This window comes from Anolis sagrei, chromosome 2 (assembly GCF_037176765.1).
Source record: "Anolis sagrei isolate rAnoSag1 chromosome 2, rAnoSag1.mat, whole genome shotgun sequence".
NCBI classification, from domain to species: domain Eukaryota; kingdom Metazoa; phylum Chordata; class Lepidosauria; order Squamata; family Dactyloidae; genus Anolis; species Anolis sagrei.
Window position 1 is genome coordinate 184,686,093 of NC_090022.1, and position 27,137 is coordinate 184,713,229.

Here is a 27,137-nt window from a genome sequence, read left to right on the forward strand (position 1 = left end):
CATGTAGGTGTCAATATATGCACATGTGCTTGCATTTGCTTCCTCTGCTTTTTTGGCACACCCTTGTGTAGCTGATGCTCAAGGTGACTGAAAACATTTCAGAGGAAGCTATCATGTCTCTAAAAATATAAGCAGAAAATGTCAAGGATTCAACAGCATATGGCTGTCTTGGCATGGGTGGGGTGTCTGTCGGCACAATGGGTTAAACTGCAAAGCGGCTTAACTTGCTGACCAAAAGGTCAGCAATTTGAATCCGGGGAGCGGGGGAGCTCCCGCTGTTAGCCCCAGCTTCTGCCAACCTAGAAGTTCGAAAACATGCAAGTGTGAGTAGATCAATAGGTACCGCTTTGATGGGAAGGTAACAGCGCTCCATGCAGTCATGCTGGCCACGTGAGTTTGGAGGTGTCTATGGACAATGCTGGTTGTTTATAAATGAACACCATCCCCCCAGAGTCGGACACAACTAGACTTGATGTCAAGGGGAAACCTTTACCTTTTTTAAAAGGTCTCCAAATCCAGATCACCTCAACATTCTCTCCAAAGCCTTCTCACCTTCACTATCAATATGCTCACAGAAAATGAGAACAAGGATGTCCCTACTCTGCCTTTTTCAAGAAAACCGTGTCAATGTGTGTAGCTTAGGAGAATGCCTAGGTAACCATTGAAGAGGCAGTTCTTTTGAGACTCTACTTATTTGCAGTCTGTCTTGTGAGACTTCCTGACAAATGAACAAAATTGGTGTCTAAAATTTGAAAGAGTTGTTTGGTTCTTTTAAAGCTGTTTTCTTTTCTGCTTTCCCAATGACAGAAGTGCATGTTTGCCTGCCCAGCCAGTTCAAATGCACCAACACCAACCGTTGTATCCCTGGCATCTTCCGCTGTAACGGACAGGACAATTGTGGAGACGGAGAAGACGAGAAGGACTGTCGTAAGTCATGCACAGAGCAGAAGCAGGAACATATGAATAGGTGTCATTGTATGACCAATCCAAAATATACTAATATTGCTCTGTAATATATACACTGCTCTGACCCAAGAGACATATCATTTGAATAAAACATCTTGTTTCCAGACTAAAATAGCAAAGTTTGCAGGAAATGTGAGATTTTCTAACTTGTAACTACTGTTTCAAAATAAGAAAATGTGCTTGATTCGCATCATTCGTTTTGTTTCTGCTAATCATGGTGAAGAGTAAAGAACTGTATAGGCTATTATGATCCCTAGAAAAACCTGTTCTTTCTCTTCTCTGGCTTTTGACACTGTCCAAACATAATTTTACATATTTCTTCATTCCTTTGTGGCCTAGCAACTTGATGTAAAGATGGAGGGGAAAGTGAGGATGCCGAGGATATGCAATTGTATATCCATTATGCATTTCTGCATCTGAGCAACAGAATGACAGTATTGGCATTACCATAGCTATTGTCCAACTGTATATTGGCAAGTTTTGTAGTAGACTAGACCTTAGAGTTGTCTCTTGTCTCCTCTTTCTATTTAGCGGAGGTGACTTGTGCACCAAACCAGTTCCAGTGTGCCATCACAAAACGTTGCATTCCACGAGTCTGGGTGTGTGACCGAGACAACGACTGTGTGGATGGATCTGATGAACCTGCCAACTGCAGTAAGAAACTCAATTTGCTGAAAAGTATAATGCTCAAAGTCCTTTGTAATGGGAGGTGGAAAATAGGTTGACTTTCCTTAGGGGCCTACAGTGTCTGATTAGAATGCCTCAGCTTCCCTTTGTCCTTTAGGAAGATGAATTTGACTCTTGTATCTTAGATACATTTGCAGAAGATGTCACAAGGTGCTGTTAGGGAATTAATACACAATGAGAGCTCACACACTTAGTGTAACACCAGAATCGTGTGCAAGCCTCATAGAAGCAAGAAGGATTTGATCCCCCTTGCTCTGAATCAGGTTTATATCTTTTGAACTGGTCTACTTCAGGTAGCTTGATGGGACCTGTCTAGAGCTTTAAATAGGTATTTTAATTGTTTTGCTTTAAGAAATTCTCAAATTCCACATGGGACTTATTAATAAGAATGTTTTCTGATGTTCATAAATTGAGTAAACAGTCATGTTTTTCACTTATTGTAAATCTTGCAAAATTGGGGGGAAATTCTGAAGACAAAAAGGTATATAGGAGGAATGGACAAAGTGCAATATAAAGAAGGGTGCATTAGCAAGAATGTATAAAATACATTTGGATGGAAGGATATTAGAGACAAAGTTGAAGTACTTTGGCCACATCATGAGGAGACAGGAAAGCTTAGAGAAGACAATTATGCTGCAGAAAATGGAAGTTTAAAGGAAAAGGGGTCGACCAAGAGCAAGATGGATGGATGGCATCCTTGAAGTGACTGGCTTGACCCTGAAGGAGCTGGAGGTGGTCACGGCTGACAGGGAGCTCTGGTGTTGGCTGGTGCATGAGGTCATGAAGAGTCGGAAACGACTGAACGAATGAACAACAACAAAAATACATACCCAACCCAATGTACTCTATTGGGATAGAAGCATCTAGGACACACAAATGGCCATTCAGAGTGACTTGTTTTGGCCCCGTTTTTTTCAAAGCAAGGATTGATTAGAATAAAAGGCAGAGCAAACTGTTTTCTAGTAACATGTACCCACCTCAACCTTTCAAATAATTGTTTCTTTCAACTCTCTTAGCACAAATGAGATGTGGTCTCGATGAGTTCCGGTGCAAAGATTCAGGCAGGTGTATCCCTGCACGATGGAAATGCGATGGGGAGGATGACTGCGGAGATGGCTCAGATGAACCCAAAGAAGAATGTGGTGAGTTGGTAGTGTAGCCAAATGGGTTGGTTGAGCCAAAGTGCCAAAGATGGCTGGCTTGGCCTGTTTTCCACAGACTCTTGCCTGAGAGGGTCAAGTTTTGGAATGTTTATAATTTTTTCATTTACAACCTATGGGAACCCTAGGCTTTTCTTGTCAAGGTTTATTCAGGGGGTAATTTACCTTTGCCTTCCATTAAGGAGGAAAAAGTGGAATTTCCCCATAGTCACCCAGCAAGTTTTCATGATGGAACTGCCATTTGACCCTTAACCTCCAGGGTCTTAGCCCAACAACTAAACTCACTACACTACCTTGGCTCTGTTCAGTATGACTATAATATCATCCAGAATGTGGGAGAAGGGACATGGAGGAAGTTACACTACTCCATGTATTAAAAACCTTTAGAAATCCACTTAAGGTGGATGCACAGTGGTTAATTTGCTGTCCTTCCCCTTCCCGACATTGCATCCTTTGTTTTTAGATGAACGGACCTGTGAGCCATATCAGTTCCGCTGCAAGAACAACCGCTGTGTACCAGGCCGCTGGCAGTGTGACTATGACAACGACTGTGGAGATAACTCAGATGAAGAGAGCTGTAGTATGTATCCCCTTCCACCTCTTTGCTAGATAGCAGAATGTTTGCATGTGGTGTTGGGGAGGGAGAGATGGTCTTTTGTCTTTTCTTATCCTAATCAGGCTGAGCTGAGTAGAGAAGATGAAATGAGCATTGCTTGAGGGGAGGGGGAGGGGGCAAGTGCCGGGAAACCAACATAAATCAGGCCTTCCTTTGCTGTCAAGAAGCACCTCCTTGTACAACCAGTAAGCAAGATAGGGAGTGACCTTGAGACTAGAATAATTGAGAGAAAATAAATGGTTGTGTTTTGTCATCTTGGTGTAATTTTGAGAGGGAGAAATACAGGACTCCTACCACTCCTAAGACATGCTCTCCAAAGCTACCCAAGTCATTGACTGTTTCCCTTCCTTTCCTTTTGTGCTAGTTCCTGTACTCATTTCAGTCTATGGCAGCAGCAGGGAAACCCTGGCTTCTGTAGACTTTCCATGCCAGCTACATCCTCTTATGATAATGCAAGTGTAAGGACAGACCACCACAGGAATCAACACAGAGCAGCTTTTAGCACACCACCCAAAATTATTGTTCTGGTTATTTATTGTCATCCAATAGTTTGAGGTTTTTTCAAGTCAGAATCTACTTGAGAAACTGCAAGTCACTTCTAGTGTGAGAGAATTGGCTGTCTGCAAGGACGTTGCCCAGGGAACAACCAGTGTTTTACTATCATGTGGAAGGCTTCTCTCATGTCCCCGCATGAGAAGCTGGAGCTGACAGACAGGATCTTACCCCGCTCTCCAGATCTGAACTACCAACCTATCGGTCAGCAGTCCTGCCGGCACAAGGGTTTAACCCATTGTTCCACTGGGGGTTCCTATCCAATAGTTGAGAAAACACAAATGCTCTCTGCTTTCCCCATAATCAGACAGGTTCTTTTGAGGACAGATTTGTCCTGAGCTGAGCTAGGAGGGATCTTCTCCACTTCTACATCATTATATTTTATTCTTCTCACCCCACATATTTGATAATTCCTTATATCTACATTCTTCTTCCCATGCCTGAGCAACTTGAGAAAAGAGCATAGGAAAGTTTGTTGTTTTGGACAATAGCTCCAGGAATCCCTTAGCCAGAATTGCTCTTAACCGAGGGGTCTTTGTAGTTGTAGTCCAACGCTAGGATAGAAAAAGAGAGAGAGGGATGTACACAAGTGCCACGTCTTTGCCATCTGGGAAGAGAAAGTGGATTCAAGAATTAAACATTTTACACGTGAGCTTTGGTCTCATTGACTGCTAAAAGCAGTGTATTCCTTTTTGAGATTGAGAAAATTTTCTAGAAAAGACATGTGATGGGTGGGAACCCAAAAATGATGGTCTGGCTAGTAATGGGTTGATTGCTGTAATCTTGGATGAAAAGAGATCAGGTTGTGCTTTTATAAGGCCAAGCTTTGAGCAAGACTTTTATTAAAGTTTTAAGATGGATGGCACACCCCATTTTCTCCCACTCCATTTCCCCAACCTCTTTGTACCCTTGTAGAATCTAAAATGTAACTTTCTTTTAGGTTTTTTTGTTGTTGTTATATTTTTGCCACATTGTGTAATTTGAGTTTGTGCCATTTCATCTCATCTTATGTTTTTCTCCATTTTCACACTGTCGTATCGGGGGTTGCAGAGGTAGGTTTCTGTCAAAAATACTTCTTTTCCTTCTCCTTTAAAGCTTTAATTGTGTTGAAAGGGGAACATGGGATGGGGATTTTCTTTGCCTTCCAAAGTATTTGCCCTCCCCACCTTACCCCTCCCTCCTCCCAAGGTACTAAATGGAGCAGGTTTCTGTTTTTGATGCTTTCTTAGCTCCTAGAGATCCAACCTTCTTCCAGCCCCTTTTGCAGGACAAACTGGGCTGAACTATATCTTCTTCAATCACTGGCAAAGGTCCAAGGGTACATTCAGTTTCTCCTTAGCATATCTTTCATTGCCAGTGGGTACCAAATACGCTTGCTCTGTAAAATTGTGGAGGGCAACTGGAATATTGCAAATCTTCAGCACCACAAAAAAAAAGGCAACAGAGGAAGGACCTTAGTACAGTGTTCCCTCGCTATTTCGCAGTTCGCTTTTTGCTGTTTTGCGGTTTTTCAATAAATACAGTAATGTATATATTTACACTGGAGCTACGCCTCTCCTTGCCACACGCATCATGGGAGATGCAAGCCTGGGAAGCCACCTCCTGCAGGCACTTGAGATGCTACTTGCCAATGTGAGATTGTGATAGATAGATAGATAGATAGATAGATAGATAGATAGATAGTGTTCCTACTTTGCGGATTTTCACTTTTTGCGGGTGGCCCTGGAACACTGTACACATGGGTTGGCTGTAGAACAGTGGTTCCCAACCTTTGGTCCTCCAGGTGTTTTGGACTTCAGCTCCCACAATTCCTAACAGCTGGTAAGATGGCTGAGATTACTGGGAGTTGAAGTCCAAAACACCTGGAGCACCAAAGGTTGGGAACTACTGCCTTAGAAGGTCACAGGTTTAATCTCCACATGGAGCTGGGTTAATCTCTTCTCTGAAGCTGTGAGAGATGGACCAGTCATCTGGTTCTGTATGAGATAACTTCCTGTCTGTATAATATTAGTCATGACAATTCTGAGATGATTACAGAATCTCCCAGCCATCTTGACTGCCACTACCTGAAGGATTATGAGAACTGTACTCCAATCACTTAGCCTTACCAAGATGTAGTTGTTCCTCTCCCTGGTGCTCATCCTTGCAGGGTTTACATGGAGCATGCCCAAATGATGGTGGTTTGCCACTTTCGTTCTCAAACAACAGCTTGAGGTGAAGCTCTCAGTCAGTACAGCGCATGTAGCCTCCAAACTCTGCTGATGTATAGTGCAGCTTGAGACAGCTAGAAACCAAGGGCCCTTCTAGACAGGCCCTTTCTCCCAGGATCTGATCCCAGGTTTTCTGTTTATCCCTGATTATCTGGCAGTGTGGACTCATATAATCCAGTTTAAAGCAGAAAACCTGAGATCAGATCCAGAGATGTAGGGTCTGTCTGGAAGGGCCCCAAGATGTTCCATTTCTACTCTCCATCCCTTCTTGTTTTCCTCTGTGGCTTCTCCTATGTTCTCTTCCTTGTTGTCAACAATATGCTTTGTTAGATTCATAGTTCTGTTTATGCCTGCCCAGTGACGTACTAGGAATAAGCAACCACATTAAATCCCTGAATTACACAGTACCCACCCACCCCACCCTTCTTGTGCTCATGAAGGCTTTCCAGCTCACCCGTCCTATGCCTCTTCTCTGTCTGCAGAACCCAGGCCTTGCTCTGAAAGTGAATTCTCCTGTGCTAATGGGCGCTGTATTGCCGGCCGGTGGAAATGTGATGGGGATCATGACTGTGCTGATGGCTCTGATGAGGTAATGGATATTCTGATTTGGTTTCAAGCTTGAGGAGTAGTAAAGTTTATTGATTAGTCCACTGACCATATCAACAGTAAAAGACAAAAACAAAAAAAGTACGCAAATAGACATTAATCACTGTCCTAAAACTCCTGTAATACTGAACATACATTAAAACATACATTAAAACTTGATTAAGTTAAAAGTTAAAGATAATTAAAAATATCATCATTAAAGTGCCAAGTGGTTTCAAGCTTGGTTATGGTATGGAGATGTCTGGGCTGCTTTGATGGATTATTATGCAGGACCTAGACAAGGAAAAATATGGTACCTGTAGATTCTGACAGACATCTCAGTACCATCAAGTATCCTTTTGGATTGTTTTCTATTGTTAGGCTTTGGAGCAAAAGGTTCCAGTGCTTCTCAGAAGCATACATTCAGATGGTGCTGGAAGATGCCAGTTTGACAGCATGGCTGTTGGTCTGTGGTGTCTCTCAAGGTTCAGTTTTATAATCCATGCTGTTTAATGGATGCAAGGAACTTTGGGCAGAGGTCAGCAGGAGCATGCTGGTGATATCCAACTTCAATATTTGCTGGATTAATTTTTGTGCATTTTAATTATTCGCAGATATGATTAATATGGTATCTCTAGGTCCACACATAATCCCTCTGTGGCCAAACTTTGATGGGTTATTTGGCTGAACCCTTTTCGATTGGCCAAAGGCCAGCCCCTGTCTCAGAGTTGAAAAACTTGGCTGTCACTGAGTGATCTTGTTTGCTTGCCTTTCTTCCCTTTCCCATTTCTCCCTTTACAGAAAGACTGCAAGCCACGTTGTGATCAAGACCAGTTCCACTGCAAGAGTGGGCACTGCATTCCACTTCTATGGCGCTGTGATGCTGATGCAGATTGCATGGATGGCAGTGATGAGGAAGACTGTGGCACCAGAGGTAACGGTCCTCCCACATCTCCTTGCCCCTTGGAAAGAAGTGGTTACAGTGGCTTCATTTAGGGCCAATTCGAGTGTGAGGAATCAATACGGAGAAGGGGGGGGGGATGAAGTAAAGCATTGGCATACCTATGAGTGTCAAGTTCCAGAACTCTCTTTTCTTGGAAATACAGTAGTTGTCACTTTTATACAATCCTTGGCAACCAGGTTCAAAGCTGGCTTCATTCTTGAAGGACAAAGAGGAAAGTGTTCTCTAGTGATCGCCCTTTTGTATCAGCTGACCCCAGGTGGCTTACCTGCATGTGATAGAATTGATCTCTGTAGTGTAGCCACCTTGTTTAAAGCAGTGTTCCAGAGTATGATGCATTGAGAGAACTGTAAAATATGATTTGACTGGAGTTTTAAAAGAAAAATGTTACAAAACAGAAGCATGCTAGATTGATCCTAAACAACTGCCCAAGGATACCTCATCTTTATGAAGTGATATACACTGAGTGTTGGGGTGTAAAGAATACAGCCAAATGCAATAATAATAATAATAATAATAATAATAATAATGACACGATATGAGGATTTAAAGATCAAACTGCAAAGACTCTGGCACAAGCCAGTAAAGGTGATCCCAGCACACTCGTTGCAGTGCCTAAAGACCTTGGCCTGCACTTAAACACAATCGGTGCTGATAAAATTACCATCTGCCAGCTACAGAAGGCCCCCTTACTGGGATCTGCACACATTATTCGCCGATACATCACATGGGAAGTGTCCGACGTGTGATCCAATTCAACAGCCAGCAGAGTGTCTGCTGTGGACTTATCTTGTTGTGTTTCAAACAACAACAACAAACTTTATTTATACCCCACCCTCTCTCCCTGAAAGAATTCGGGGCAGTTTACAGCAAATCATAGATAAACAAAAAACAATAGTGAACAATTACCGTATTACTACATAAAATTAAAATTACTTATTAATATATTTTTTTATAAATAACAGTTTAAAAACTATTTGCCATCTAAAAACAATTTAAATATAAACATTGAGTCCAAGAAAGGAATTAATGAAGATTTAGATTCCTGTAAATCCCTAGGTGTGGAAATGGTCATTGCCTATGTTTTTAAGACCTCTGGAGTGGGGACACCTCCAAATGAGACTCTCGGTGCATGCAATCCAAACTCTTGATCAAAGCTTGTAAAATATATGTGGGAGGACTATAGTTCCCAAGAGGTTGTGGGGCTCATTAAAGTTTTAGTCCAGAAGGCAGTGTTCTCCCAAGTTCTTATCTCAGTTGCTGATGCATTCAGACCCATTTACTACTCCACAGTGCGGACCTGTCCCTTGGATGAGTTCCAGTGCAACAACACCCTGTGCAAGCCTTTGGCCTGGAAGTGTGATGGTGAGGATGACTGTGGGGACAACTCTGATGAGAACCATGAGGAATGCTGTGAGTATCCTGGACTCCTTTCACTGCCTCTATTTGCTTTTCTACATCCATAATCATGCATGTGCATGATTTAATGGTTACATATATAGTGAAGCTCCATCCAGTTGTATTTATGCCCTCAGATGGCACAACCATTCATTACCATGTCTATAAAATTCCAGCTCAACTCCCAATCCTCCCACCCTGTGGAAGTCCATTGGTACCAGGCAGGTGTGTGGAATTTCCCTGGACCGAATGGAGAAAGAGAGGAAGAGAGAGAGGGTGGCAGTGCCAAGGGGAGAACCAGAAAGAAAGACATAGCTGGAGAGAATGAGAAGAGTGTGAAATCCTAGATGAAGATCACTCACTAGGCACCCTTTATTAAATGCAGGGGTAGACCAAACTAGTTTATTGCCTGAAGAGCTGGGCACATTTAGCCTGCAGAAGAGAAGGCTAAGAGGAGACATGATAGCCCTGTTTAAATATGTGAGGAGGGAGCAAGCTTGTTTTCTGCTGCCTTGGAGATTAGGACATGGAACAATGACTTCAAACTACAGGAAAGGAGATTCCACCTGAACATGAGGAAGAAGTTCCTAACTGTGAGAGCTGTTCAGCAGCGGAACTCTCTCTCTCTCTCTGCCCTGGAGTGTGGTGGAGGTTCCTTCTTTGGAGGCTTTTAAACATAGACTGAATGGCCATCTGTCAGGAGTGCTTTGAATGTGATATTCCTGCTTTGTGAAAGAGGGTTGGACTAGATGGTTCACAAGGTCTCTTCCAACTCTTATGATTCTGTGAAGTAGAGCAGCAAGGTCCTAGTCTCCAAAGCTAGCCAAGCATTTTGGCACACGAGACAGACCATGAGAGTGTCCATGAGAGTAACAAAACAACTGTTTAAAAAGTAAGGAATTTGTAGCTTGCTTTTCTTTAATATCTAATTTGTTTATGATGTCCTGTAGCAAACCAACAAGCTCTTCCTTGTTCATTTTATTCAAAACTACAATTCAGGAAATAGAAGAATGTAACTAGTGATGGTTAAGGGATCCTACATTGTTACTCACCCCTCTTGGGTCACAGTCATTTTTTGCCATCTTTTGTCTGACATTCCGACCATTTTTTTCTTTTTCTGCTACAGTGAAATTCCAGTGTCCGCCCAACAGACCCTTCCGCTGCAAGAACGATCGCGTGTGTCTGTGGATTGGCCGCCAATGTGATGGCATTGACAATTGCGGGGATGGTACTGATGAGCAATTCTGTGGTGAGTGCCTCAGCCTCCCTTATACACATACACACACAGGGTGTGCAAAAGTATTGCACAGAGCTCCGCAAGATGACCGTATCTTTCTCAGGGTCCTTCCACACAGTCATATAAAGCCCTAAATGGTTCGGGCCTCACCTATCTCCGCAATTGCATCTCCTTCTATGAACCAGCATGAGCTCTAAGATCTTCTGGGGAGGCCATCCTCTCGGTCCCACTACCGTCTCAAGCGCGGTTAGTGGGGACGAGAGAGAAGGCCTTCTCAGTGGTGGCCCCCCATCTCTGGAATGCCCTTTCAAGGGAAATAAGACAGGCCCCATCCCTCCCCTCCTTTCGTAAGAGCTTGAAGACCTGGTGGTTTAACAAGCCTTTGAAAATGACCAGTTCTAACTCAGCCCTACACATTCTCAAATACAGCCTTATTCTTCTTACCAATTACCCAGATCATTTCCTCTAATCGGCCCCGGAATGAACAGCCACAGACATGTACCTAATATTATTGTTGCCTGCCATAGCATTGCACTTAATTCTCGGGCCCCCTAGAATTTTTGGGCTTGCACAAATCTTGGTCGGACCTTTTAAAATTTTTAATTGCCTTGAATAGGCAGGATTACTTTTAATATATGTGTGCTATGTCGACAATTTTTATTCTTATATTTTGTTTTGTTAATCTTATGGTTATGTTGTTTTTACTTGTATGTTTTGTGATGTTACCAGGGGACCCCTCGAGGAGATGGAGCAGTATATAAATAAAGTTTTATTAGTATTAATAATAATAATAATAATAATAATAATAATAATAATAATAATTTAAAACCCAAAATATCAAGGCAGAAAATCCCACAATATCTTTTTTGAACTGGGATATCTGATGACATACTGACATATATTCCAGATCAAAACAGACAATCTGGGATTTTATTCAGCTGTGTGGAAGGGGCCTCAGGCTCTTCCATTGCTCCTCAGATTGTAGATTGCTATTTTTCTGTACTCAGTCTATAACTAATGAGAGCAGATATGTTAACAGCTAAACCTGAATCTCTCCCAGACTCTTGTGATACTTGACAAACATGTCTTCTGTGGATGAAAATCAGAGCCACTCTTCCCTCTAGACACCCCAGTAGTTTACTTCCAGAATGACCCATATTTCAAGGAGGCTTTCTCCTGGCATTTTGCATGAATCGCTGTCTTGAGTTTGGCTCCTGATTGGAAAGACGCAATTACAGATGTGACTCATGCCTCATATACTTAGGCATATTCCTTGGTGGTTGGGGCTACTTCATTGTGTCTTAAAATTTGGGATGATTCAGTGAAGCACTCATACTGTTGGTTAAGCTCTTTTAGAAGGGAAAAGGCAAGGAAAGGGAAATTTGACATCACAAGCACATTTGTCATAAGTTCTCCCTGCTCGCTCCAAAATTTTGCAGAATCACCAACTGTAAGGAGCTGCAGCCATGAGAAGAATGAATTCCACTGCCTGAATGGGAAATGCATCAGTGCTGAGCTTCAGTGCAACTTCTTTGATGACTGTGGAGATGGATCTGATGAGTATAAATGCTTGACAGGTGAGTATATTAATCTTTCAAAGGCTGACAGATTTGGGCTAGGACCATAGGTTGGGAAAAGGGGAGTTTTAGAACACTAGGCATGATAACTGTGTATGCTTTGGCAGATCACACATGCTCCCCATTTGCAACTCAACTCTTCACCTGCCCCTCCCTTTGGTGTTGGCTGATACAAGATTTGTCCATTTCCATTTTCTGCCTGTAGATCCCAAGACCTACGGATGTCACACTAATGTGTCTATGTGTGGTGATGATGCCAAATGTATCCAGACCAACACATCTGTGTATTGCACCTGCCCCAGCGGCTTCCAGAAAGTGCCTGACAAGAATTCCTGCCAAGGTACTGAGCCAAGAGATGGGTCCTGCCAAGAAAGTTATTGGAAATACAAGAAACAAACCTGGGAAGTGTGCTGCAAATTTCATAGGAGGGTGTAAGCTTGCACCACCTACAACAGAGTATCTGGAGATGTGTAGAAAATGTCAGAAGAAATTTCACTAGATTTTATGCAAAATCTTTTTGTTCCTGTCATTGTTTCCTCCAAAACCACATTGAAATTTTGCTTCACTCATAACTTTGCTGACAAGGTTTGGTATCGCTAGAAGCAGCTCCAAACACATCCAAGCTATAAAAATATTTACCCCTGCCTCAGAGTAGTAGCCAATGCAACTATTTCAGTACCTTCTGGCAAACAAATTAGTCATATGTGGACTAGGCCAAACTACGGTTAGGTAGATCTGTGATTGGTTAAGTGAACGAACCCAGAGGGTGCTCAGCAATGTTTCCTCTTCATCCTGGAAAGAAGTGACAAGTGGAGTGCCATAAGCAGGGTCCCATGCTGGGCCTGGTCCTGTTCAACATTTTTATAAATGACTTAGATGAAGGCTTAGAAGGCATTATCATCAAGTTTGCAGACAATACCAAATTGGGAGTGATAGCCCATACTCCATAAGACAGGAGCAGAATTCAAAATGATTTTAACAGATTAGAGGGATGGGTCAAAACTAACAAAATGAAGTTCAACAGGGACAAATGCAAGATCCTCCACTTAGGCAGAAGAAATGAAATGCAAAGATACAGAATGGGGGACTTCTGGCTTGACAACAGTACATGTGAAAAAGATCTTGGAGTCCTTGTGGAGAACAAGTTAAACATGAGCCAACAATGTCATGCAGTAGCTTAAAAGCCAATGGGATTTTGACCTGCATCAATAGGAGTCTAGTGTCTAGATCCAGGGAAATCACGCTACCCCCTCTATTCTTCCTTGGTCTTCCTTGGTCTTCCTTGTCGAAGGCTTTCATGGCCAGAATCACTAGGTTGTTGTAGGTTTTTTCAGGCTATATGGCCATGTTCTAGAGGCATTCTCTCCTGACATTTCGCCTGCATCTATGGCAAGCATTCACTGAGGATGCTTGCCATAGATGCAGGTGAAATGTCAGGAGAGAATGCCTCTAGAACATGGCCATATAGCCCGAAAAAAACCTACAACAACCCAGTATTTAGTAATTGTAATCAGAACCCATGATTGTATATGTAGCTCCAGGATTGGTGGAAATGTGAAAGGTAAGAAGAATGTCAGATACAATCCTGCAGATAATGGTAACAGCTACAGGTGAAACTGGTGTCAGAAATGGTAGAATTGTATTTCTGGAGTAAGTGAGCCTATGTTTTGGTTTTTCCCATGTCCTAGTTTGATTGCTTGAGAAAGTTGGACAAGAGTTGGTGGCAGGACAGGGAAAAAAAGAGTACTGGAGAATTTTGGGGGAAAGTGTCTTTCTGTAATATAGACTTCCAATGTTTGCATCCAGTAACCTTGTTTTTATCTTTCACCTGTTCTTTCCAGACATCAATGAATGCCTGAAATTTGGAGTTTGCAGTCAGCTCTGCAATAACACAAAGGGCTCATATATGTGTACTTGTGCCAAGAACTTCATGAAGACCCATCAGATGTGCAAGGCAGAAGGTACCAGCACCTTAACTAGGAGGAACCTTTTTTTCATAGTCTGTGTTGTTGAGTGTGTGCGCAGCTATGCATGCTTAACAGGCCCGTGATAATGCACTTCTTCATGAGATGTCATGCAATTGACAGCCTTTCTCCTATAGGCTATCACTTCTACTTTGTCAGTAACCGCTTCACTGAAAAAAGAAGTTATGTCTGATATTTGTGGAAAACAAGGAATAAAGCTGAGATAAAACAGTGGCAGCTTAAGCTCTTGGAGGCTAAGGAAACATATATCTTCTTAATGGAGGAAACATATCTCTTCTTCCACTTCAGATTTTGTTTTATCATATTGTTTGGGGAATTCTGAGAGCTGTATTCTAAGAAATTAGCTTTTCCCGTGATTCTAACAATGAGACTCTCTCCTTGCCCAAAAATGCACTTATTGCATTATTTTAAAAATGATTAGTTGTTTTGGATGGTTCATGTCCACTTCCTCACCATTCACCTGATAAATAGATAGCTAAGGAGTTAAAATGCATTAAAATGTATGCAATTTCTACTGGTTAGGATTATTACATGCACATTTAGATAGACTTGTTTATTTATTTATTTACGACATTTATATGCCGCCCTTCTCACCCCGAAAAGGACTCAGAGTGGCTTACACTATATATATACATACAATATATTAGCATAGTACAATATCAGTTTTAAATATTGCTGTATTGTACTATATCAATTATACTGTAATATTATTAGTAATATTACATGTAATATAAATATATTGTTGTGCCCTCCATTTCCATCTAAGATGTGGGGTTTGTGCCTCTATAACAATGATTCCCAACCTTTTTTCTGACCAGGGACCACTTGACCAGGGACCATTCTCCAAGATTAGTACCAGAAGGGTGACAAATGTTTGGTCAACTTTAGATTCGATTTGGTTATTTGGGGTGCTGATTCAGAAAATTGCATTGGATAGACCACATCAGCTCTAGTTTTTGATATGGAACATATACCATCCAGTGGTCACCATCTGCTCATCCACAGAAAACCATATTTAATAAGCCTCAGCACTATGAGGGGTTTTTTGTTTTTGTTTTTGTTTTTTTTTTAGCCAAATCACTCTCGTTGCAACAGTGAAGTAATGGTGAGGCTGCGGACCATATTTTAGTTCTTGTAGAGCACTAGTGGTCCACAGAGCACAGGTTGGGAACCACTGCTCTATAAGAGCCCTAGTATTTGCATCCCATTGGAAATCTACTTGGATCTCAATCAAATGAAATTCTAGCATTTCCAAAAGTGAAATAAAGCCATTAGTGCCACAACATAGTGTGCTTTATTAATAATAATAATAAACTTTATTTCTACCCCGCCACCATCTCCCCGATGGGGACTCGGAGCGGTTTACGTGGGGCCAAGCCTGGACAACATAATACAGCAATAAAATCAAAACATATACAGCAAACAACAACATTATCAAAATGGCATTAAAAGAAAAAGAAAAAAATCATATTAAATGATCCATCCTCTTCTCCATATGTGTAATATTTGATTAAGTGCCCTATAATGATTATTCAAGGGTTTCTTGGGCCTCTCTTCCTTTCCAGGATCTGAATATCAGGTACTTTACATTGCTGATGACAACAAGATCCGCAGCATGTACCACTTTAACCCCAATTCGGCCTATGAACCTGCCTTCCAAGGGGATGAGAGTGTCCGCATTGCTGCCATGGATGTATATGTCAAGGGCAACAAGATCTACTGGACCAACTGGCATACGGGACACATCTCTTGCCGAGAGCTGCCATCCACAGCTGGCTCTAGTGCTTCCAATCGTAATCGGAGGCAGAGTGATGGTGCGGTCACCCACCTAAATGTATGTAACAGAGCTTTTGTAAGAAAATACAAGGAGGTGCCAAATTGAAAAAAAATAGGAACCCAGAAGTGTAGTTAGAAAGATCCTATGGTTCACTTTTTCATGTCCCTGACTTTTACAGATATCAGGGCTGAAGATGCCAAGGGGAATTGCCATAGACTGGGTTGCTGGGAACATTTACTGGACAGATTCAGGACGTGATGTCATTGAAGTGGCACAGATGAAAGGCGAGAACCGTAAGACACTGATCTCTGGCATGATTGATGAGCCGCACGCTATTGTAGTGGATCCACTACGAGGGTAAGATGTGCCACTCTACAGTTTTATGGCTTGGTTTTTTTGCTAACTACTTCTTCCTCTCACCACTCCAGAGTAACCTGAAGGAATCTCTCTTTCTTTATAGTACCATGTACTGGTCTGACTGGGGGAATCACCCTAAGATTGAGACAGCTGCTATGGATGGGACTCTGAGGGAGACCCTTGTACAAGACAATATCCAATGGCCCACAGGTGAGCTCAGACTGGGTGGATTTTAGCTTTCACATTTCTTTGCTAGGTATTAATAAAACATTAAGCCACTTACAAAACTACATGTTTTCTTTTTTAATGTTTTTATTCAGGAAAATATCAAATAATACAATCATTTTAAGTATATAAAAATATCAAATCTACACAACTACATACTAGAAGCTATTAGTGCACTACAACTAAACAACTATAAAAATATACAAAACTATGAACTTCTCACTCTCTATCTGATAATTATTAACTCTTATTAGTTTACTCCCTTTAAACAATATTGCAGTCACACTTCTACCTTGCACATCACTGTGTAAATTCATTGATCCCACAGTTGAAAACTGTCCCTACCATTTCTGTAAAAAAAGTCATGAACAGGTCCCAGTCTTTCTTAAAACAGATCAAAGGTTTCTCCATAATCAATGTTTCCATCTCAGCTAATTCAGAGACTTTCGTCAGCCTTCATCTCCTTGCATTGAGATAACTGCCTCCTTCCTTTTTCTGGAATACACAATTCTTGCAACAGTTGTCATATATTGTAGCATTCTCCCCAATTTTCTTTCTACATCAGTAATTCTCAACCTTCCTAATGCTGCGACCCCTTAATACAGTTCTTCAGGTTGTGGTGACCCCCAACCATAAAATTATTTTCATTGCTACTTCATAACTGTAATTTTGCTACTGTTATGAATTGTAATGTAAATATCTGATATGCAGGATGTATTTTCATTCACTGGACCAAATTTGGCGCAGATACCCAATACGCCCAAATCTGAATACTGGTAGGATTGGGAGGGATTGATTTTTGTCATTTGGGAGTTGTCGTTGCTGAGATTTATAATTCACCTACAATCAAAGATAATTCTGAACTTCACCAATGATCAAATTGAACCAACCTTGGCGCACAGAATTCCCATGACCAACAGAAAATACTGGAAAGGTTTGGTGGGTATTGACCTTGAGTTTTGGAATTATCATTCACCTACATCCAGAAAGCACTGTGGACTCAAACAATGATCGATCCAGACCAAATTTGGCATGAATACTCAATATTCCCAAATGTGAACACTGGTGGAGTTTGAGGGAAAATAGACCTTGACATTTGGGAGTTGTATTTACTGAGATTTGTAGTTCACCTACAATCAAAGAGCATTCTGAACCCCACCAATTACCATTGGGCCAAACTTCCCTCACAGAACCCCCATGGCCAACAGAAAATACTGTGTTTTCTGATGGTCTTTGGCGACTTCTCTGACACTCGCTCATGACTCCCTCCAGGGGTCACAACCCCCAGGTTGAGGAACACTGTTCTAGATGATCATGTGGCATTCGAGGCAAATACAACTATGGGCCATGGCTGTACTTTCTCTGTATCAATGATACACAAATGCTGTGATCAGAATGAATGGTACAAATTGTCGTTTCCAAACTTCCCCGATCTAATTCTCTTCAGACGTTTTGGACCATATCTCCCATTGGACCCAACTGATATGACACGGGATCATGGGAACTGAAGTCTAGGACAGTTGAAAGGCTTCAGATTAGGGAAGGCTGGGCTGCTGTGACTGGCAATAATTCTCCAGGGCCTGAGACCCAGGAGAGGGCCTTTCTAAGTGTGTCATCCACCTTGATTAGGCTCCCAACCACTGAACCTGGGAAGTTCTCCTACTGAATGATAGTCATATAAAGAAATTGTGTTATATATGTCTGACCAACATCAAAGAGACAAGGAGGGCTAGGAAGTCAGTGCTCTACTTTTTCTTAACCTGGTCAAGGCATTGACACAGAAAAGGGATCTGGTGAGAATTCTGCATAAGAGACAGTTAATATTTCTATCTCATCTGGCAGTTCAAATTTTGACACATATGGCATATACATGCTCTGGGAGTCAAGACTTTTCCTTAGAGATTGGGATGTGCATGATATTTGGTGTTTTTACACATTTAGATGTTGATACCTATGCATATTGATTATCTGCAGGACTGGCTGTTGATTACCATAATGAGCGTCTGTACTGGGCTGATGCCAAACTTTCTGTTATTGGCAGCATTAGACTCAATGGCACTGATCCCGTGGTGGCCATTGACAGCAAAAAAGGTAAGAATAAATTAAATTTGAGGATGTGTGTGCATTCCTTGGGGCCTCCAGGCTCTTTGGTATTAGCAAAGGAGATATGCATCACAGTCATTGTTACTCAGTGGGAACTGGGGTCTTCAATGACATTGCTCTGGACTTTAAAGGAGCCCCCCCCCCCCAAAAAAATATTGATGCTCTCAAATCTAGTGCTCTGTGTGGACAAAGTCTAAGAATATGACACCCATTGAATTGCCTCTTCTGTCGGAGAACATGTAATATTTATGTCCACAGCACCTTCTCTACAGATCAGAAAGTAGGCTTGTTCTTATTTAGTGTCCAGCTCTCCCCGCAAAAAAACAAAAATAACCCCGATACACAACACATTTAGTTGAACTGTGTTCTAGCTTCTATCCCAGACAATGTGTCCGTTGGGCCCAGCTTGCTTGTAACTCTTATTTCACCTTTTTCTCACCATAGGACTTACTCACCCCTTCAGCATTGACATTTTTGAGGACTACATCTACGGTGTCACCTATATCAACAACCGCATCTTCAAGATCCACAAATTTGGTCATGGCACTGTCACCAATCTTACAGCTGGACTGAACCATGCCACTGATGTGGTACTCTACCACCAATACAAACAGCCAGATGGTTGGTACTGCCTATTTGGAATAACAAGTCTTGGCTGCCATGTTGATTTCATGATAACAACAACTTGTGGTACATTTGAAGTAGAATAATTTTATGGAGATAAGATAAGAGGAATCAAACAGGATAGAATGTCAATTATAGTTCAGAAAAGTTGGGCATGTTTTGTCATGATACCTAACTTAACAAATTATGATTTATAATAGTTTAGCAGGTATGAAACAAGTAATATCTCTATCTCTGGAGGCAGTTGCATAATAAAAACAAAAGGGTTGGAAAATAAGATGATGCTGTGCCTTACAACATTTGGAGGTTTGGAATCTACCGTATATACTCGAGTATAAGCCAGCCCGAATATAAGCTGAGGCACCTAATTTTACCACAAAAAACTGGGAAAACGTATTGACTCAATTATAAGCTGAGAGTTGGAAATGCAGCCGCTACTGATAAATTTCAAAATGAAAATAGATATCAATAAAATTGCATTAATTGAGGGATCAGTAGGTTAAATGTTTTTGAATATTTACAGTAAACTGTACTTTAAGATAAGACTGTCCAACTCTGATTAAACCATTATTCTAACCTTCTTTAATGTAAATGTAGTTATGTATCCTTCCAATAATAATAGAATAAAATAATAAATGTAATAATAATAAAGTATAATAATAATAAATAGAGTAAAATTATAAATGTAATAATAATAATAATAAAGTAAAATAATATAAATGTACTAATAACAGTAATAGAGTAAAATAATGTAATAATAAAAATAGAGTAAAATAATAAATGTAATAACAATAATACATAGAGTAAAATGATAAAAGTAATAATAACAAATAGAGTAAAATAATAAATGTAATAAAAGAATAATCAATTAAAATAATGTTAATAATGTAATAATAATAATAGAGTAGAATAATAAACTTAATTAAAATATTAAAAACAGAGAAAAATAATAAATGACTCAAGTATAAGCCGGGGGGGGGGGGGGGGCTTTTTCAGCCTGAAAATGGGCCTGAAAAACTCAGCTTATTCTCAGGTATATACAGTAATTTATGGGTAATATTTACCATAGTTTGGATGGGTGCCTGCTTGAGATACAGACAGTTTTGAAATATTTAAACCGGCTGAAAAGATAAGACAAGGAAGCAATGCTAGAGTTGGATTTCTGAATGAAAGACTTACCTGTCAGTTCTCCATCAGTTTCTCTCTCTAGAGGCCTGAGGGTCTACCAAACAAGAGGGACAGATTTTCCTCAGAGGATCCATTGAGCTCTCCTTTCTTTGTGTCTTTCCTCTTCAGTGGCCAACCCATGTGACAGAAAGAAATGTGAATGGCTCTGTCTCCTGAGCCCCAGTGGCCCTGTATGCACTTGCCCCAATGGCAGAAGACTGGACAATGGCACCTGTGTACTCATCCCCACACCAAGTGTCTCACCTGTTGGTAAGTGTATTTCTTTTTCTCTTTCACTCTCACACACACACCATTCAAAAAAACAAACAAACAACAAACCACTGACTCAGGCATTTTTTGTCGTCTTTATAAGTATTTTCCAGAGCTTGGGAAAGCTTGAGGAATCCCATAATCCTCTGGCCAGCCATCTCAGCTGCTTCTTTTTTTTAGTTCCAGAGACTGACACCTGTGATCTGGTTTGCCTCAATGGTGGCAGCTGCTTCCTGAATGCCCGCAAGCAGCCCAAATGCCGATGCCAACCACGCTACAGTGGGGACAAGTGCCAGAACAACCTGTGCTCGGACTACTGCCAAAATGGGGGCACCTGTTCTGCTTCATTCTCAGGTGAGGGGGGTTCCGTTGACATGGGGAGGGAGAAAGTTGGATGATTTGGAGATAGAACTCAAATGGGTGACTGGGAGGGTACAGAATAATTGTGTCTGAAAATGGAGCTAATTGTTTAGTTTCAATCCCTAAGAATGAACTTCTACAAGCTCAAGGTAACGTGTTGTTGCCTCAACTGGAAAAAAACCCATCAAATATTTTTATCCCAAGGCATGAAGGTATTTTTGAATGGCCATTGATTGAGTACTAAGAAAAGATAGTCATGTCTAGTCATGTCTGACTCGGGAGGTGTTGCTCATCTTCATTTCTAAGTTGAAGAGCCGCCGTTGTCCATAGACCATCTCATGTGGTCAGCATTACTGCAAGGGGCACCATTACCTTCCCGTAGAAACAGTACCTATTGATCTACTCACATTTGCATGTTTTCGAACTGCTAGGTTGGCAGAAGCTGGGCCTAACAGCAGGAGCTCACCCCGCTCCCTGGATTTGAACCACCAACCTTTTGGTCAGCAAGTTCAGCAGCTCAGTGGTTTTCTTTCCACCAGGAAAGAAAAGATAGATATCAGATTAAAAAAAAGAATCATGGCTTGCAGTAATATCTTTATCTCTTTGACCACTTCCTTCTAAAACTAGTGAAGCTCTGATCAGGAAGTAATTGGACAACTGTTCCAAGGGGGGAGCAGTATACATTCAGCTTGCCTTAAGTTTTGTCCAAGATTTTATTGTAATGTTTTGCAGTTCTTCCGATTGAACAACACAAGTTCTGTACAACAGGTTGTATGGTCCCAGTCTGATCATAACCTTTCTGCTTTCTCCCACCAAATTCAGGGGTCCCAACTTGCCGCTGCCCTAATGGCTTCACTGGCCCTCAGTGCAACAAGCAGTCGTGTGCAGACTACTGCTTCAATAATGGCAGTTGCACTGTCAACCGGGGCAACCAACCCAACTGCCGCTGCCCACCAGAATTCATGGGTGACAGGTGCCAATACCGTAAGTGCCTCTCATTTTTCTTGAACTCTCAGCAAATGCTGGACTAGAGACAATACAGGGTGGGTGAGAGTGTGTCTGCTTCTAGGGTGGGATATTATGTATATCTCTAGTCTTCATTTTAGACTCTTGAGGAGTTCTAGAGCAGCAGAAGGACTCCTACTGCTAGCTGCACATCTCCTGGTGTTTCCTTGGCCTTGCCTAGCTTCAAATTCACCTTGACTGTTCTCAGCAGGAGCCAGTTTTTGCAGCGCATGTAGGGTAGGATATGAGAACAAAGGGATTGGTAGTCTGTGCTCTGAGAAAAGGGAATGTTTCATCCTGTAATTGTGAAGCATATAGTCACCCCTCTCTCAGAGACAATAAGACTGTTGAGCAAGTGGGCTTATTAACAAAAGACCCTCCTCATAAATGTACAGCAGAGTAACTTATTAGCAGCAGCGCAACTCAGCATCAGTGGCCAAAAGTGATAAAAAGAACAAAAACACACAGACCAATGTTATCTCTTCCATAGGAGGCTTTTATTTGTAGTAAAAATAATATGGTTGCACTATTTACCCCTCACCATGACAAGGTGACAGTCCATCGAGGGAGGTTTACAGTAACCAGTTTTCCGTAACACAAATAAAGTTTTTTTATACTTCCTTCTTTGCTTCCATATTGGGCTTCTTTCTCATGCAAATAAACAGATTCGTTCTCACAGAGCTTTCTCTCACACCGAAGTTACACAGGAGCTTCACACAGTACCTTTACACACAACAGCTTTCACACTGGAGCTTCACACAGTAGCTTTACACATGAGGCCTTCAACCTGTGGCTTCCCGTCACCAAAGCTTCTCACACCCGGCCTTCTCAAACTGAGGCCTACTAACACTGAGGCCTACCTCACACTGAGGCTTTTCTCCCACAGAGATTTCTCACAGACTGAGGGCCACTAAGCTACAGGCACACCTGCTTATGTTGAACTGCAGCTTTTGCTGAGGGATTGCATCCATTTAACCCTTTTATTGCTTGACTCACATTTTTGTAATTGAGAATACCTAGTTAATGTTTAATATTTCTGAGAGAGACACCCATCCATACAGTACTCAGACTGACTTACTGGGTCTGTATCTATTAAATACTTTAGTACTTGGTTCTTTCCTAAAGAATGATACAGCTCGATTCCAAGCACAGTGCTCAGTGTGAATCCATACCTCCCACGATTTCATAAATCCTTGCATCTCTCTCCAGCTTCGAGTTTCGTTGTTTTGTTACTTGTGTATGAGGTGCAAGGCTTGAGGGAGACTGAGGATATAAGGGACCTCTGATAGATGTATTTGAGGGGGAAATACAGTAAAGTATGTACTGGAGATCCCAGCGAGCGTGCCAAACACCTGTTTCTGCTTTGCAAACGAATAAACAGGAGTGTTACAGTCACCACCTCAAAGGCAAAAGCAGGAGGCTAGCAGCAAAAAGTTTCAGATTTTAGAGCACTTTGGATTTCAAGATTAAGGATGCTCAATTATTTTTTCCTCATAAAAATAATAATATTATAAAATAACTTTATATGTATTGTCAAAGGCTTTCATGGTAGGAATCATTGGATTATTGTAGGGTTTTTTCGGGCTATATGGCTATGTTCTAGAGGCATTCTCTCCTGACGTTTCGCCTGCATCTATGGCAAGCATCCTCAGAGGTAGTGAGGTGTGTTGGAACTAGGAAAATTGGGTTTATATATCTGTGGAATGACCACCACACACTTTATATTTATACCCCACCTCCATCTCCCCGAAGGGACTCAGGTCAGACCCAACAGAACAGTTAAAACATAACACATCAAAATGTATATCAACAAAATAATAACAAAAAGCAATATAACAAAATAAAAACAAGTATGTAGACAGCCTTGAAGAGATGGAAGGAATGTTTGGTGTGCCGTCCAAGAGGTGTTTACACCTGCCTGTAGAAAACTGAACGTTGGCTTCATGACCTGCTATTATGAATTAATCCTTCAAGCCATGTTTCAGATTTTTCCTGTGTCTTTTAGGCCTGTGCCCTGGCTACTGTGAGAATGGAGGTGTGTGCCACCTGTCGGCTTCAGGAGTTCGCCAGTGCCGCTGCCCACCAAATTACTATGGTGACCACTGCCAGCATAACAAGTGTGATCGCTGTCTCAAGGGCAACTGTTCTGTTGACAAACAGACTGGCAACGTCACCTGCATGTAGGTGCCCAAAATATTTTGAGCAGGGAGGGAGGGGTCTGGCTTGGTGCTGAGCAATGACAATCAAGGGCACTTTGAGTCTCCTGCATATAGAAGACACTGGAAGGAGACTACAACACAGTTAGCAGTGAAGATTAGATTGCCTTCAGAGGAGAGAAGTTAATGGACACTAAGTCAGTGCTTAAAAGGGAAAAGGAAGATGGGATAACTTGGAGAGTGTTGCAAAAACAACATAATAACTGAATTATTGGTTGGGTATAATGAATAATGTTTGTTTGCTATTGCTAAATAGTACAAAGGTGGTATTCTCTCATTTATTTAGCTTGCTTGATATTTTCAAGTGACAAATTTGCAACATTTTACTTGGGAATTAATTAGGGGTTTCAAGGCAATGCTTTAGCCTTTAAAAACAAAGTTCTAAACTCTGTATGTACCCACTAGTTAGCAAGCAACAAAAAATACAGCCTTTGCAATCCCATTATATTTTAATTACTCTTCAAGGTTTTTTGGCTAGTTGGTTGCTTAGGGCAGTAAGAGGAAAGGCTTTTACTTGCAAAATAGAGATGTGGCTTGCGTTTATAGGAAGAAGCAGTTTGAAAGACAAAGACTAATGCCAGGGGATGAGAGGATAAGGTGCAGGTGAGCAGCTTCAGAAAACACAGAGGACAATCTCAGCCAGAGCACTAACAAGATATGTATTTATGTATTTAAATGAGCCTTGACCAGCATTACCCGTGAATGGGGATTCAGCCATTAGTTTTCCTTGGCATTATTTAATACTTAAGCAACTGCACCAGCCTTCACCTCCTTGGTGATCTCCAGATGGGAAGGACTTCAGTTCTTCCAGATGATTGTGGGATTCTGGAGCTTGTGAACAACATCATGTTGAGAGCATCAAGCTGGAGAAGATTGCCCTATGCCTTTATCTAGTCTGAACACTTGATCTCAGGCTTAGAACATGTGAAGAACTAAACAAAGAAAGCCTTTGAACATTTCCAGGGTGCACAACCATGTAACTACAGGTTGGTTACTTTTCTGGAGTTAGGTATGTAAAGAAAGCTGTAAGAGACTTTCTAATACCTCTTACTTTAGAACTCTCTAGTTGTACCTAAAAGAGACTGGATCAATTTATATATAATACTACCTAATTTATACAGCTGTTATTTGGGCTGAAATCAATAACGAGTATAAAGCACACTATAGACTGTCAAGTGTTAACAGTTCTTTAAATATGAATAATGGCTAAGGAGGCTCTGTTGTGGGATGGCAAGCCTGAAGAATGAGGTATAGAGGAGGAGAAAAATACCTAAAATAATCAAAAACAAAAAGCATACATCAAGTATCAAGAAACCCTTTCAAGAATCTAGGACTGACCAGAATCTATTTGTTTGTTTGGGACTTATTCTGCACAAAATTTCACATTGTTGTTTTGTACAGAAAACAACATTTTCTGCACAGTTTTTCTGGAGAGGAATAAAATACCTTAAATGATCAAAAAACAAAAAGCATATATCAAGTATCAAATTCTATTAAGAATATTTGACTGACCAGAATCTGTTTTTAGGTTGGGACTTATTCTGCACAAGATTTCACATTGTTGTTTTGTACTGAATACAGCATTTTCTAAACATTTCTTTCTGGAAAGACAATTTTCTGCACATAAAATGTTTTTGTGTGTAAAACAACCATGTGCTAATTTTGGATAGCCTTTTAACATTGTGAGGTTTTCTGAGTCTTTCTCTCAGGGGAAGAAAATTGCTAAAAAATTACTTGTTGCTTCCTTTGAGAAGAAAATTAGTGATAAATTGTGTCCCTATATAAGACTCCCAATGTCTCAGATGTCCAGTTTCAGCCATATAAAACTAGGTTCATGTCTGTATACCCCTTGGGAGTATACCCTATTAAAATACACATACATATACACACATACAACTGAGGGAAGCTTTGTTCTGTCTGTCTGAAGCATCGGGAACTGTTAGGTTGGAGGGTAAGAGATGTTGCAGATCAATTTCTGTTGCCTTAGGATTTGTGCTGGCTCTCAAAAACAGATTTTTAAAAGGCAAAGGGTGCTGAAGAAAGAAAACTTGGAGGTATTACTTACTCCTTGCCACCACAGAGAGATAGGATGATAGCTCAAACGTTTCTGGACACTAGTCAAAAAACGCAATATTGCATTATTATAATTGTAATATTGTATTATTATAATTATAATGTATTACTACTACTACTACTACTACTACTAATAATAATAATAATATAATTAAAGTTTCCAATTCTGTGAGGGAAAGCATATGTGCTGGAGAAGAGGCTGGATGAGCAGTACTGAAATAGATGATTGTCTCGGGCAGAGGCCCTTCGAGCCAGAAACAGGTAGACTCATGAAAATGCGATTTGCTTGTAGGGCAGGAATGAGGGGAGAAGGAGAAAGACCCTATGTTGCACTGACCATGCCTTCCTTCTACTCTTGCAGATGTCCTGATGGTAGGACAGCCCCCAGCTGCTTGACTTGCAATGACTACTGCTTGAACGGGGGCACATGTACGATGAATACTGAAACTTTGATGCCAGAGTGCCAGTGAGTCACTTGATTCATATATTCCCTAATCCGGGGGGTGTAGAACCTTTGACCTTCTTACTGTTTATGAGCTACTATTTCCATTGTGTTTCACTTTTAGGCAGGGTCATTAGACTCTATGGGAATTTGGAGTTCAATAATTTTTCAAGAGTATAAACTGATTTATCTTGGCACATCCTAATTCATTATCATCCTCATTCTAGGATATTTACGGACTTGTTCCTTTGATTACATTATTTTCCCTTTTGCACACGTGATACACCATCTTTCATTGAATAATAGTTGCCATCACATAGTCGCATTCCCCCCATTTTCTGTCAAAATAGCACTTTTGCTATTCCCCACATAATTGTCGCACCCTTAGTTCACTTGCCTCCCTCCCTTTGCCCTCCACATCTGTGCCCTTAAAGGGACTATTAATCAGTGAAAAAAGCTGCTCAAGGGTAATCCGTTTAACCGTTTAACCATGTGATAGTCGCTATCACATAATTTTATTGACAGAAAAATTGGGAGGGAGGAGTGTGACTATTATGTGATGAAATACAGTACATCCCATTATA

General features: G+C 41.1%; 1 protein-coding gene across 3 annotated transcripts in view; it reads left to right on the plus strand.

Moving 5' to 3' along the window:
• The window catches only part of LRP1 (LDL receptor related protein 1), a 439,797-nt gene that overhangs the window by 402,583 nt on the left and 10,077 nt on the right, over nt 1-27,137 (plus strand). For all 3 annotated transcript variants that reach the window (XM_060763011.2, XM_060763013.2, XM_060763012.2), the window contains 21 exons: nt 808-927; nt 1,498-1,620; nt 2,670-2,795; nt 3,277-3,393; nt 6,674-6,780; nt 7,578-7,710; nt 9,031-9,150; nt 10,262-10,384; nt 11,812-11,949; nt 12,155-12,289; nt 13,791-13,910; nt 15,500-15,768; nt 15,890-16,068; nt 16,172-16,278; nt 18,268-18,384; nt 18,841-19,017; nt 20,317-20,457; nt 20,638-20,811; nt 21,640-21,801; nt 23,828-24,002; nt 26,473-26,577. In XM_060763011.2, the coding sequence (XP_060618994.2) occupies nt 808-927; nt 1,498-1,620; nt 2,670-2,795; nt 3,277-3,393; nt 6,674-6,780; nt 7,578-7,710; nt 9,031-9,150; nt 10,262-10,384; nt 11,812-11,949; nt 12,155-12,289; nt 13,791-13,910; nt 15,500-15,768; nt 15,890-16,068; nt 16,172-16,278; nt 18,268-18,384; nt 18,841-19,017; nt 20,317-20,457; nt 20,638-20,811; nt 21,640-21,801; nt 23,828-24,002; nt 26,473-26,577 (2,968 nt within the window). The remainder of the gene's footprint in view (nt 1-807; nt 928-1,497; nt 1,621-2,669; nt 2,796-3,276; nt 3,394-6,673; nt 6,781-7,577; nt 7,711-9,030; nt 9,151-10,261; nt 10,385-11,811; nt 11,950-12,154; nt 12,290-13,790; nt 13,911-15,499; nt 15,769-15,889; nt 16,069-16,171; nt 16,279-18,267; nt 18,385-18,840; nt 19,018-20,316; nt 20,458-20,637; nt 20,812-21,639; nt 21,802-23,827; nt 24,003-26,472; nt 26,578-27,137) is intronic.